Genomic DNA, 10,363 nt, shown 5'->3' with positions numbered 1-10,363 from the left:
CAAATATCAATGTTTGATGAATGGAATGGAATGGATGACTGTAAAAGAAGATGACTGTCAAACCTCTGATTACATTTTTTTAACGAACCCGAAGAGTCAAAAGCAATAAGTTTCTTCTTCCTTTTTGTTTTTCTTGTGAAAAAAGCAACAAGTTTAAGTCGACCAAAGAAAAGCATTTTATGGGCAGCAAACGAAATTCTTTTTTTGATAGGTTTTTTATTGACCATCAAAATAGATTGGAAGTATTAAATTTATGTGGTGGTAAAAGATGAATATACTCACATCTTCTTGGAAGTACTAAATCTATATGGATCGATTAGTTGGATGTCAAATCTGTACGACTCCCCGTTTTATAGCAAAATTTCAAAGTCAAACAAGTTGCCGGGGAGAAAACGATTACACCGACAAATGTAATTATGGATGCACTTTTCTTTGCTTTTGCAAGATAGCATTTATAAGTTCATTGTATACGGTCAAGACACCTTCTAAAATTTGTTGATTTGATTTGATTTGATTTCAGTATTCAATTAATCTTGAAAATAGACTTTCTCTTTAATTTATCTACTATGCAAATTAAGAATACAACTTATGCTTATGAAAACTTAAGACAATCCCTTTAACTCTTATAAAATTAAGTGTTAATAATTTCAATAGTTTTTAATAATGTTAATGATTAGAGATAAAATGATAAAAACCTTAGGACAGATTTTTCTATATATATATATATATTTCCTGCAACACCTACCCTAACTTAAGTAGAGAAATTCAAATTTGTGTGGTACAGTCAATTTTTGCAGCCTTTGATTTCAAAAACCTTTTGAAGATTCTTAAGATTTTTCAAAGATGAATGATTTCATTATCAATCAATTGATATACCTTTCATTGTCTGCGGTTAGCAACCATTTGTTGGATATATTTTATTTTTCTAAATATGGTATCTCTTCAAATAAAAAGGGAATCTCCTTAGAACAGTTCAATATATGGTGAGCTAATATAATTTTTAGAACATTAATATACAAGTTTAGATAGTAGTTAATCTTATTTTATCTTGTCTTATCTATTTCTTTGCTTTGTGAGTTGTGAGTCAGATATGATGATCGCTTGTTTTAGCATGCAGACATGATAATTAATTCGTCACATTTATGGCGAATAAGATATGATAATCAATTCACCACATTAATTATCATTGCAGCTCATTAGCGTGTTTCCAGCTAATCATTGGATCAGAACAAGCATTTTATAAATTCTCAATTCCAATTTTTAAATATCCTATTATACTAATTCAAAAAAATATATATTTTTGGATAATTTTGTATGCAGACCCTATTGACAAATAAATCTTTACATGCAGTCTCCATCTATGAAAATCTTTATTTTCACTCCCCAGTCAAACATATTTATCTAATTGTCCATGATATTTTTAGGTAAAAAAATCTAAAAATAAGTATAAATCATCTAAAATTCAGTATATTAAATTAGAATCTAGTATATTTTCTATCAAATTGAGTACGATTCTTTTTTCACCTCAAAATATACTCGATTTTAGTTTAATGTGCTGAATTTAATAGAAATTATACTCATTTTTAGACTATTTGTACCGAAAAATATGAGGGTTAATTTCGATAGAAAATATACTCGATCCTAGTATAGAGTGCTGGATTCTAGTGTAAAGTGCTGAATTTAACAGAAATTATACTTGTATTTAGACTTTTTATATCTAAAAAATATGAGGGACAATTTTGATAGAAAATATACTCGATTTTAATATAAAGTGTTGACTTTAAGAAGAATTATTTAGACTTTTTATATTCAATTTTGGACTTTTTATACTTAAAAAATCTGAGGATCAATTTAGATAATAATATTTATATGAGAGAATTGAACCAAATAATATTTTATATACAAGCAGTGGAAATAAAATTGTTTGGACATAAAGATTGCATAGTTAAAAGGATTTTTCTCTAATTTATAGTATATTTTTTATAAAATTACTAAAACTATAAAATTAATTCAGTACTTTTTTCCCATTCCTTTTGATTCGGCCTCTGCTTTATGGCAAGTTGCAAAAAGCTTGCTATTTAATCAAGAGAGCGGATGATAATCTTCTTCTTGTCGTTTCCGATCCAACTTCCGGCCCTATCTCCTCCTCATCCCTGGAAGCTCGAAGAAGGGGGCGGAAGCCATGTTCCAGAGCCAGTTCGCCAGGTCGCCCTCCTTGAGAGGCTCCCTCAAAGCCCTCGAAGCAGACATCGATCATGCCAATACCTTGTAATGTTTTTTCCTTTTTGCCCTAAATAGATTTTGTGATCGGAAAGACTGTCCTTTTATTGCGTTTCCGCTGTTGTTTTTTTGATTCCTTGAGCAAAAATGACATTTTGATTTTGGATCGCAGGACGGATGCTATTCAAAGAGCTTATGGCGGTGCTTGTATTCAGATGAGGCTGTCCTGCAGCCCTCTGGCTCCCTGTTTCCTCTTCTTGTCGGAATGGTTGGACTGCACTTGTTCTTTCGGTCTCCTCAGTTATTTAGGGCTTTTCCAAGTTCTCGTCTACAAGGTAGTAAGTGCTATTCTAAGATTTCTCGATCGTTCGCTATTGGATGATAAAAGATGTATTTTGCAGGTTTATGTCGATGATATGACCGCAGTCTCTACTATCGAAAGGAGAGCCAGCATCGGAGAGTTCTACGGTGCATATTCTGAACACAAATACACATTTCTATGCGTTCTTTGTATTGCCTGCATTTGCTCCTTATTCAATTTAGTTGTTAACCAAATTGCAGCAATCATATATCCTTCTCTGCAACAACTGGAGAGCAATTTGATGGAAAGAAAGCAGCCCAAGGGGAAAGGCCGAGCGAAAGACGCAGTTGGGAGGAAGAATTTAGACAGGGAGGACGAGTGTGGGATCTGCCTGGAAGTCTGCTCCAAAATGGTTCTGCCAAACTGCAACCACGCAATGTGCATAAAATGCTACCGTGACTGGTGAATTCTCACTCGATTCCTTTGCTCGTTTTAGAATTCCTTGGCTTCGGTGTTGCTAACGGTGCATAATGTCGGCTTGCAGGAACGTGAGATCTCAGTCTTGTCCGTTTTGTAGGGGGAGCCTAAAACGAGTGCGCTCGACTGACTTATGGGTGCTCACCAACAAGAGCGATGTGCTAGACACCGTGACTCTGGAAAGGGACAACGTGAGGCGATTCTATCGATACATAGACACTTTGCCTTTGATCATTCCTGACAGTCTCTTATTGGACTATGCTTATGTTGTGTACGGTTGAATTGTGTACGAATTTGTACAAAGCCGACCAACCCTCGTGGACTGAGTCTGGTCAGACAAATCACTTATTCCAATTGCTCGGTAGAGTGTCATGCGTTATTGGAACAAGGATTGCATGTATAAGCACACCATGGAAGCTGATGCACATGTATATGTCAGGGTCTGCAAGGCATTTGTATCTGCCATTGTTAATCCACTTCCCTTCTAGTTTCCTGCCTGCGTTTATCAAGAAAATAATCATCTAGTAAAATTTTAATAGATTCTAATAGATTCTGCTATGTTAATTACTTTGCCAGCTTTTAAACTGAGCTATCTTATTTTAAGTGGAGCTTACGGTTCTATAATTCAATCCAGCTGATCTAATTCTATCCTAAATAAATCTAAACTGAGGCAACTGACTTTGTCGGCTTTTAAACTGAGCTGTTTTATTTTGATTTTGTCAGCTTTTAGACTGAGCTATAATATTTTGATAGGATCTTAAGATTCTATAATTCAATCCCAGTTGATCTAATTCTATCATACATAAATCTTCTGAAGCTCGGGTTGATTTTTAATAAGTATAAAATGTCTTATAAAACCCCATGCTTTCCTCACAGATAGCAACATCTTAATTAGGGATTTGATTGAGTTGGTTAATACGGGATAAAATTAATAATACCATCGAATTTACACCTGGTATCTACAAAGAGCGCTATTTTTCCCACTTCGCCTAATATCCTCACTTCTCAACCCTACATAATTTTTTACATTTATACTCTTTCCTTATTCTCACATTCACGTTTTTTTTAAGTCTTGTTTCTTTTGTTTTTATTGGTTTTATTTTTTTAATCAGTTTTTTTTATCAATTTTTTTCTTTTTGAATAATTTTTTTATTATATGTTTATAATCTTTTATTTATTGTTTAGTTGTAGATTTTAGGAGTTATTATTTGTAAAAAATTTTAAAAATATAAAAAGTTTAAAAATGACGTAGTACAGATAGTGGGCGCATAACATCTCTGACGTAATATTAAGGGGTTACCTTATCATGCTGATTTACATTTTAAAAAGTATAAAAATATAAATCAAAATAAAAATTATATACATGAAACAAATAAAAATATTAATAATTAATAGTAAACACATTTATAGCTCATGAATAAATATTTTTTTAAAATGAAGAGTAAATATAATAATACATAAAAAAATAATGAAATATATAAAAATAGAAATTTTAATCAATTTAAAGAGAGGAGAGATTCTGACATATGTCAAGGGTTGGAAGGAGGTAATTTAAAGGGAGATGATTGTTTTGACATGTGTTAAGGATTGAAGGATGAGTAATTTAAAGGGATAGGAGGTTCTGACATTTGTCGGTTGGAGGATAGTAATTTAAAGATAGTGAGAAGTTCTGACATGTGTCATGTGTCCAGAGTTGAGGGAGGTAATTTTAAGAGAGGGGAGTTATGACATGTGTTAAGAATTGGATGGAGATAATTTAAATATCGAATTAGGAAAGTAATTTAAAGGAAGGAAGATATTCTGACTATGTTAAAAATGATATAAAATAAAAAAATAATAAATAAAATTGATAGAAAAATAAAACAAAATAAAAATTAAATAAAATAAAAAAAAACACGAGTATAAAATAAAAAAAAATTGATGAAAAAATAAATAAATAAAATTAATTAAAAAATTAAACTAAATACAAATTAATAAAACTTTTAAAAAAAAAATATAAGTAAAGAACTTAGGGGTATAAAGGTTATTTATATGGGAGACAAAATATGAAAAGGGAGGAGGCTGTGTAGGGGGTGGGAGAAGAAATTTATAAAACTAAATAAAAATTTAAAAATATATAAGTATTGATAAAAAATAATAAATAAAATTAATTAAAAAATAAAATTATATAAAAATTAAATAGAATTAAAATAAATAAATAAAATTAACTAAAAAATAAAATTAAATAAAAGTTAAAAATATATATCTTGAAAAAATAATAAATACAATTAATTTAAAAAATAAAAATAAATAAAAATTAAATAAAATTGAAAAAAAAAACAAAGAAAAAAGATAAGGAGAGAAATGGTATTTGACAGGGAGGGAGGGGTAGGCAATTTACGTCTACAAAACGTGTAGACTGACGGCGATTGGATTTCAAGGCGGGAATGGTTGCCGGGAACGGAAGGTGATACGTGTAAACTGGATAGGGATATTCGCCCCCTCTTTCACTATGGACATCGTACTGGAAACTGAGATCGTCGTCTTCTATGCATACCCGCTCTCGTCCTCCCTCTCGATCTCCTCCTCCTCCTTTTCCGATTCGGCTTCGCCGGATTGATTGAAGAGTCATTAGGATTCACGATCCCCTTCGCCCCCTCTCCCCTCCCGATCCAGGTCCCTGCACGATCACTTTATCGGTTTGCTTTCTGACGGTTTTTGGGTTCTCGAATGAGGATTTTCTGTTTTGGAGATGCGTAGGTTGGCAGATCGATCGGGGAGAGGAGATGGCGTCGCCGAAGAATGAGGGGATCTTGACGGAGGAGCAGAGGGGACACCGAGAATAGCCGCGCAGAACGCGGAGTTACCCTCCTCGTCACCCAGATCGTCCGGCGAGATGGGGATCCACGATTTCCAAGCGAAGGGCGGGGGAGGGAGGAGGAATCTGGCCGCTGGTCTGTGGCACATGCAGCGCACGCATTCGGGGGAGCTTGTGCAAGTGAAGAAGGGTTTGTGATAATCTGTCTTTGCTATCCCTTTGTTTGCTGGTGATTTTGGATTAGGCTTGAATGAGATGGACTGCATGTGATTGTTAAATCTCTGAAAGACACGTCTTGTTTTTATTTTTGCACATAATCAGGTTATATTGCCTGATCTTTACTTGATAATATTTTCGGAGGTGAAGTAGGGCTATAAATTGCGAAATGGATGATACAAAATACATAATGCATAGTATTTCATGCATTATACATATATTTGCCACTTCACATAAATATTATCACAGTTGTTCAAAGACCATTGCAAGTGTTTGGTTTAGTTTCGGTGACGTATGTGCATGGTATTTCTAAAAGTCACAAGAGATGGACTTTGGAACAGACATCTCGAAGAAGAGAGAAAGTGAAGAAGGGAAGGCTGAGAATCACATTATTTCGACTAAAGGATTGCAATAACTCTCCGTAAACTTGAAACTAAAAACTATCTGTAGATAACCATGATGTGTAAGTTTGACACTGGGGGGAAGTATAGACTACATTGATGAAGATTTCAACATTTATAAGAAGGTACCCAAACAACTATAGAAAACTTCCTATTGGGCACACTGTCTTGCAGGCCATATTAAAGTGACATCTAATGGTCAAGGAATAATTTTTCCCTTCTCAAGTCAGAATTGCATGAGAATATATCTGTGTATTTCACATTTTAGGCATATCAGATATGGAACCATTTATCAGGTTTTGATTCACAGGCATATATACTCTAAGCTTTCTTTTGAGGGATTGTCAGATATTGAAGTCAAGATTAGATTGATCTAATCAATATTTAGACTTACAAAACTTATTGAAGATATGGTGGTTAAATCAACTAAGTGAATTGTAATCCACTGACCTATTGCTGCAATGCCTATCTTTGCTTTGTTATGATTTGCTTCATTCTGTTACCCTTTTATTTTCTTTTTGTTTTCCCCTTCAGTTCTGCACAAACATCTTAGATAACATAAGAGTATTTAGTTATACTTAAAGGGCGCAGAAGTCAAAAAGAACCTGCGCCAATATAGGTATACACACATATACATTTAAACACATTTCATACCCGATAAATTTTATTAAATTCAGTTTGAGTGTTAGGTACATTTAAGGTGTAGTATACTTGATGGGTTGATTCATTTAGAAAGTTTACTTAATTACACTACAAAATTAACAGTAATCAAGTATGATTGTTTGTATCTAGCATATATTTTTAATTTTCTTCAGTAGGAGGGTACTTAGGCTTATTAACAAATTCAAATCTAACTATAGTGGTAAATATTATTTGCGCAATCAATATTTTGTTATTTTTTCTTCATAAGGAATGTAATGCCATTAGTATTTCTCTTTTTGCTCTTGAAGTTACAGTATTGCAATCTGACAAGTTCTTGTTATATCATACACCCAATTACCTCTAATGCAGTGATGCTAGCATTCTTCATTTACCTGTCAAATTACAGTTTTACATACTGAAAAGGTCTCTTCATACATATATGTACATTACTTCTGAAGGCTGCTCATGTTTTTTTTTTTTCCTTTTTCTTTTTGATAATTGCCTATCCCCCCCTAAATTTGTTAATGTTTTTCTATATCATCTTCTTTCATGTAAGGATCTATACCTAATTCTATTTATAAATGTCTTCCATATCCATAAGCACAGGAATAATAATTTTAGTTTTTACATTAATGTAAGTTCATATAATATTATATGACCAGTACGTTAGTTACTTACTATTGTTTACCCGTATAGCTTAGTGAAATGCCGTCAATCTTTGATACTACTACTCTGTCATGGAATACTCCATTTTATCCAGCTTTCAAACTCTAGAATGAGTTTAGTCTTTATTCATCTATTAATATATTTGAAGAAGTCTACGTTGCCTTTTAGATCCATTTACTTTGCTTAAGGAAACTCTTTATGTAGAGATGCATAATACCCAAGACTTTCTCCCCTTGTTTATCATTAATGTTCAACATTGTGGAAGGGATAAGTCTCTTATGCGGACAACATTTTGGCTGCAAATGTTTCTGCCTGAATTTAGGCAAAAGTAGGAATGTCCATGGAAGAGAGGTCCTAAAGACCTTTCTACCCTTTGTTCCAAGCAGAGTGAGGGATCTAACGAGGCAATCAGTTTGGTTCCGAGGTTGAGCGACTGGTGTGTTGATCAATGTGATGGTGTGGTTAAGCTAGGCTACGGAAGGGATTTGTGTCCTGACTTTTGATAGAGGAGACATGTTATCTACTCGTGGAATGACTCATGGTGCTTGATGGAGATGATCGGTGATTGATCGGTCTCATCGGTGCTAGACGATGAAAATTGGAGATGAGATAACTGATTGGTGTGGAGAGCCGTCAAAAACACAAAGAGGTCTATCTCACTGGAGGACTAATTGTCATTTTATTTCATCCATCTCTGCCTACTCTTCTGGGGTAAATGAGTTTTTGCTCCGTGGATAGCTTTTTTTTTCTCCCATGGTGAAAGGGCTTCTCTTGTAGATTCTTTTCCTTCCTCTTTCCCTCTATGTGGGTAAATGGACTCTTAGTAGCAATTTTAGTTGTAGAAAATTGATGTGTCTTAAGGATATTATCTACATGATGTATTTTGATATAAATTATTTATAAAGTTTCTTGATTGTTCTGCTGTTATATTTATGACAAGCACATTTTTTCTATTGTTCCTATTATTTTTGTTATTACATTTTGGAACATTTGTATGTGGGTCATTTTCAGATGGAGCTGGTGGGAAAGGAACTTGGTGCAAGCTTTTGGATTCTGGGCCTGATTCACGCATTGACTCGAATGGTCCTAGTTATGACAGTGGTGAAGTAATGACTTTTCTTATTCATTCTCTACTTATGTCAACATATACACTGATGGAAAGACATTTAGGTATCACCTTATAATACATTGTATTATTTTTATGTTTATTTATGCTCCTAACATGTGGATAATTATTCAATACTATTTCAGGGGCCATATCAGCTAGAAGGTGCCACTGTTTTTAACCCTGCACATGAGTCACATGACTATAAGAAATTTATAGCAACAATCATTGAAGAGTACTTCAGCGATTGTGATGTAGAATTAGCTACTACAGAACTTAGGGTCCTTGATTCTGATGAGTACCATCATTTGTTTGTTAAGAAACTTGTTTCTATGGCAATGGACCGGCATGACAAGGAGAAAGAGATGGCATCTGGGTTCTGTTATCCGCTTTGTATGCCAATGTGATAAGTTCATCTCAAATCAGCCGAGGTTTTTTTATGCTACTTGAGTCTGTTGATGATTTGGCACTCGACATGCTTGATGCAGTTGATGTGACATTTTGGATGTCTCAAAGGAGCTAGCTCTATTCTTAGCCAAGGTTGTGATTGATGATGTCTTAGCTAGGGATGTGTATTCGGTTAAAATTAAACTGAACCGAACTGAATAAACTAAACTTGAATAAACCGATTTTTTAAAAAAAAACTGAACCGACCGAATTCCTTGTTAAAATTTGAACAAACTAAACTGATTAAAAATCGGTTAATTCGGTTTTCAACTGAATTAACTGAATAAGCTGAATTTCTCACAAACTGTGAGAAATTGTCGATTTCTCACAATTTTAGGCGTTTAGTCATTGTTTGCCCATATTCATCAAATAATTATGAAGGTCTTCTTTCACTTCATCCTCGAATTTACACAAATTTGGGAGTGGAACAATTTGCCGATTGAATCTCTGGACATTGTAAAGCACTAAAGCTCCATGACCTTGTCATAGTTTTCAGCCCGCCACCTCTGTGCTTGCCACTTGTTAAACATCTCACGGCTACCATGCTACCATTGACATCAAGCATTTATAGAATTAGTGCACCAATTTTAGTTAGGAACTAGAAATTCAATGTCGCCACTTGATATCACATAAAAGGTAGGCCTCAATTTATTACTAAACTCTATGAGAAAAATAAAATATGACAAACGTAATCCAAGGAACAAGACAAATTTTGATCAAATAATTACTATTGGAAACCAGAAGCATGACATATTAACACACAATTTAGTGTGACAAAACAAGCAACAAATATAATCTTTCTGCAAACTCAAGACAGTGAACTACTTATGAAACATACTGGAGCAACTGGTATACAGCAACTCAAGGAAATAAGGCACAATTTTTCCAAGTGATTTAAGCTACTGTTTTTTATGGCCACAATAGGTTCCTGATTTGCAAAATTGTTTGGCATGTGCATGAAGAGTTTGATTCGCACTTTCGCAGTTCTTCCACTTCCTTTACCATATACAAGCACTTCCTTTACCACATACAAGCTTAAGCAAGGAATGGATGAGCAATCTGCAATCCTCTTTTTGTGAAACGGAAGCAAT

At 33.9% G+C, this 10,363-nt stretch overlaps 2 protein-coding genes across 2 annotated transcripts; both read left to right on the top strand.

Moving 5' to 3' along the window:
- The first annotated feature begins 2,035 nt into the window (after positions 1-2,035).
- LOC122053047 (E3 ubiquitin-protein ligase AIRP2-like) lies at positions 2,036-3,565 on the top strand. Its single transcript, XM_042614900.1, has 5 exons — positions 2,036-2,268; positions 2,393-2,555; positions 2,622-2,688; positions 2,782-2,983; positions 3,066-3,565. Exons 1-5 carry the CDS (start codon positions 2,183-2,185, stop codon positions 3,277-3,279), a joined length of 732 nt encoding a protein of 243 aa, XP_042470834.1. The 5' UTR covers positions 2,036-2,182; the 3' UTR covers positions 3,280-3,565.
- Positions 3,566-5,399: 1,834 nt separating this feature from the next.
- LOC122050827 (MA3 DOMAIN-CONTAINING TRANSLATION REGULATORY FACTOR 3-like) lies at positions 5,400-9,232 on the top strand. Its single transcript, XM_042611701.1, has 4 exons — positions 5,400-5,653; positions 5,738-5,985; positions 8,732-8,826; positions 8,972-9,232. Exons 2-4 carry the CDS (start codon positions 5,874-5,876, stop codon positions 9,230-9,232), a joined length of 468 nt encoding a protein of 155 aa, XP_042467635.1. The 5' UTR covers positions 5,400-5,653; positions 5,738-5,873.
- The last annotated feature ends 1,131 nt before the right edge of the window (positions 9,233-10,363 follow it).

The sequence above is a fragment of the Zingiber officinale genome, chromosome 3A (genome assembly GCF_018446385.1).
Source record: "Zingiber officinale cultivar Zhangliang chromosome 3A, Zo_v1.1, whole genome shotgun sequence".
NCBI classification, from domain to species: domain Eukaryota; kingdom Viridiplantae; phylum Streptophyta; class Magnoliopsida; order Zingiberales; family Zingiberaceae; genus Zingiber; species Zingiber officinale.
This window is presented reverse-complemented; position numbering and strand designations above follow the sequence as displayed.

What these genes read in the sequence shown, in the direction of transcription:
- LOC122053047 (XM_042614900.1), top strand. Translation starts at nt 2,183, where the DNA reads ATGTTCCAGAGCCAGTTCGCCAGGTCGCCCTCCTTGAGAGGCTCCCTC. An exon ending in ATCGATCATGCCAATACCTT is followed by an intron (nt 2,269 to 2,392) that starts GTAATGTTTTTT and finishes TTTGGATCGCAG; the next exon opens with GACGGATGCTATTCAAAGAG. An exon ending in ATAAAATGCTACCGTGACTG is followed by an intron (nt 2,984 to 3,065) that starts GTGAATTCTCAC and finishes GTCGGCTTGCAG; the next exon opens with GAACGTGAGATCTCAGTCTT.
- LOC122050827 (XM_042611701.1), top strand. Translation starts at nt 5,874, where the DNA reads ATGGGGATCCACGATTTCCAAGCGAAGGGCGGGGGAGGGAGGAGGAAT. An exon ending in GCTTGTGCAAGTGAAGAAGG is followed by an intron (nt 5,986 to 8,731) that starts GTTTGTGATAAT and finishes GGTCATTTTCAG; the next exon opens with ATGGAGCTGGTGGGAAAGGA. An exon ending in CTAGTTATGACAGTGGTGAA is followed by an intron (nt 8,827 to 8,971) that starts GTAATGACTTTT and finishes ATACTATTTCAG; the next exon opens with GGGCCATATCAGCTAGAAGG.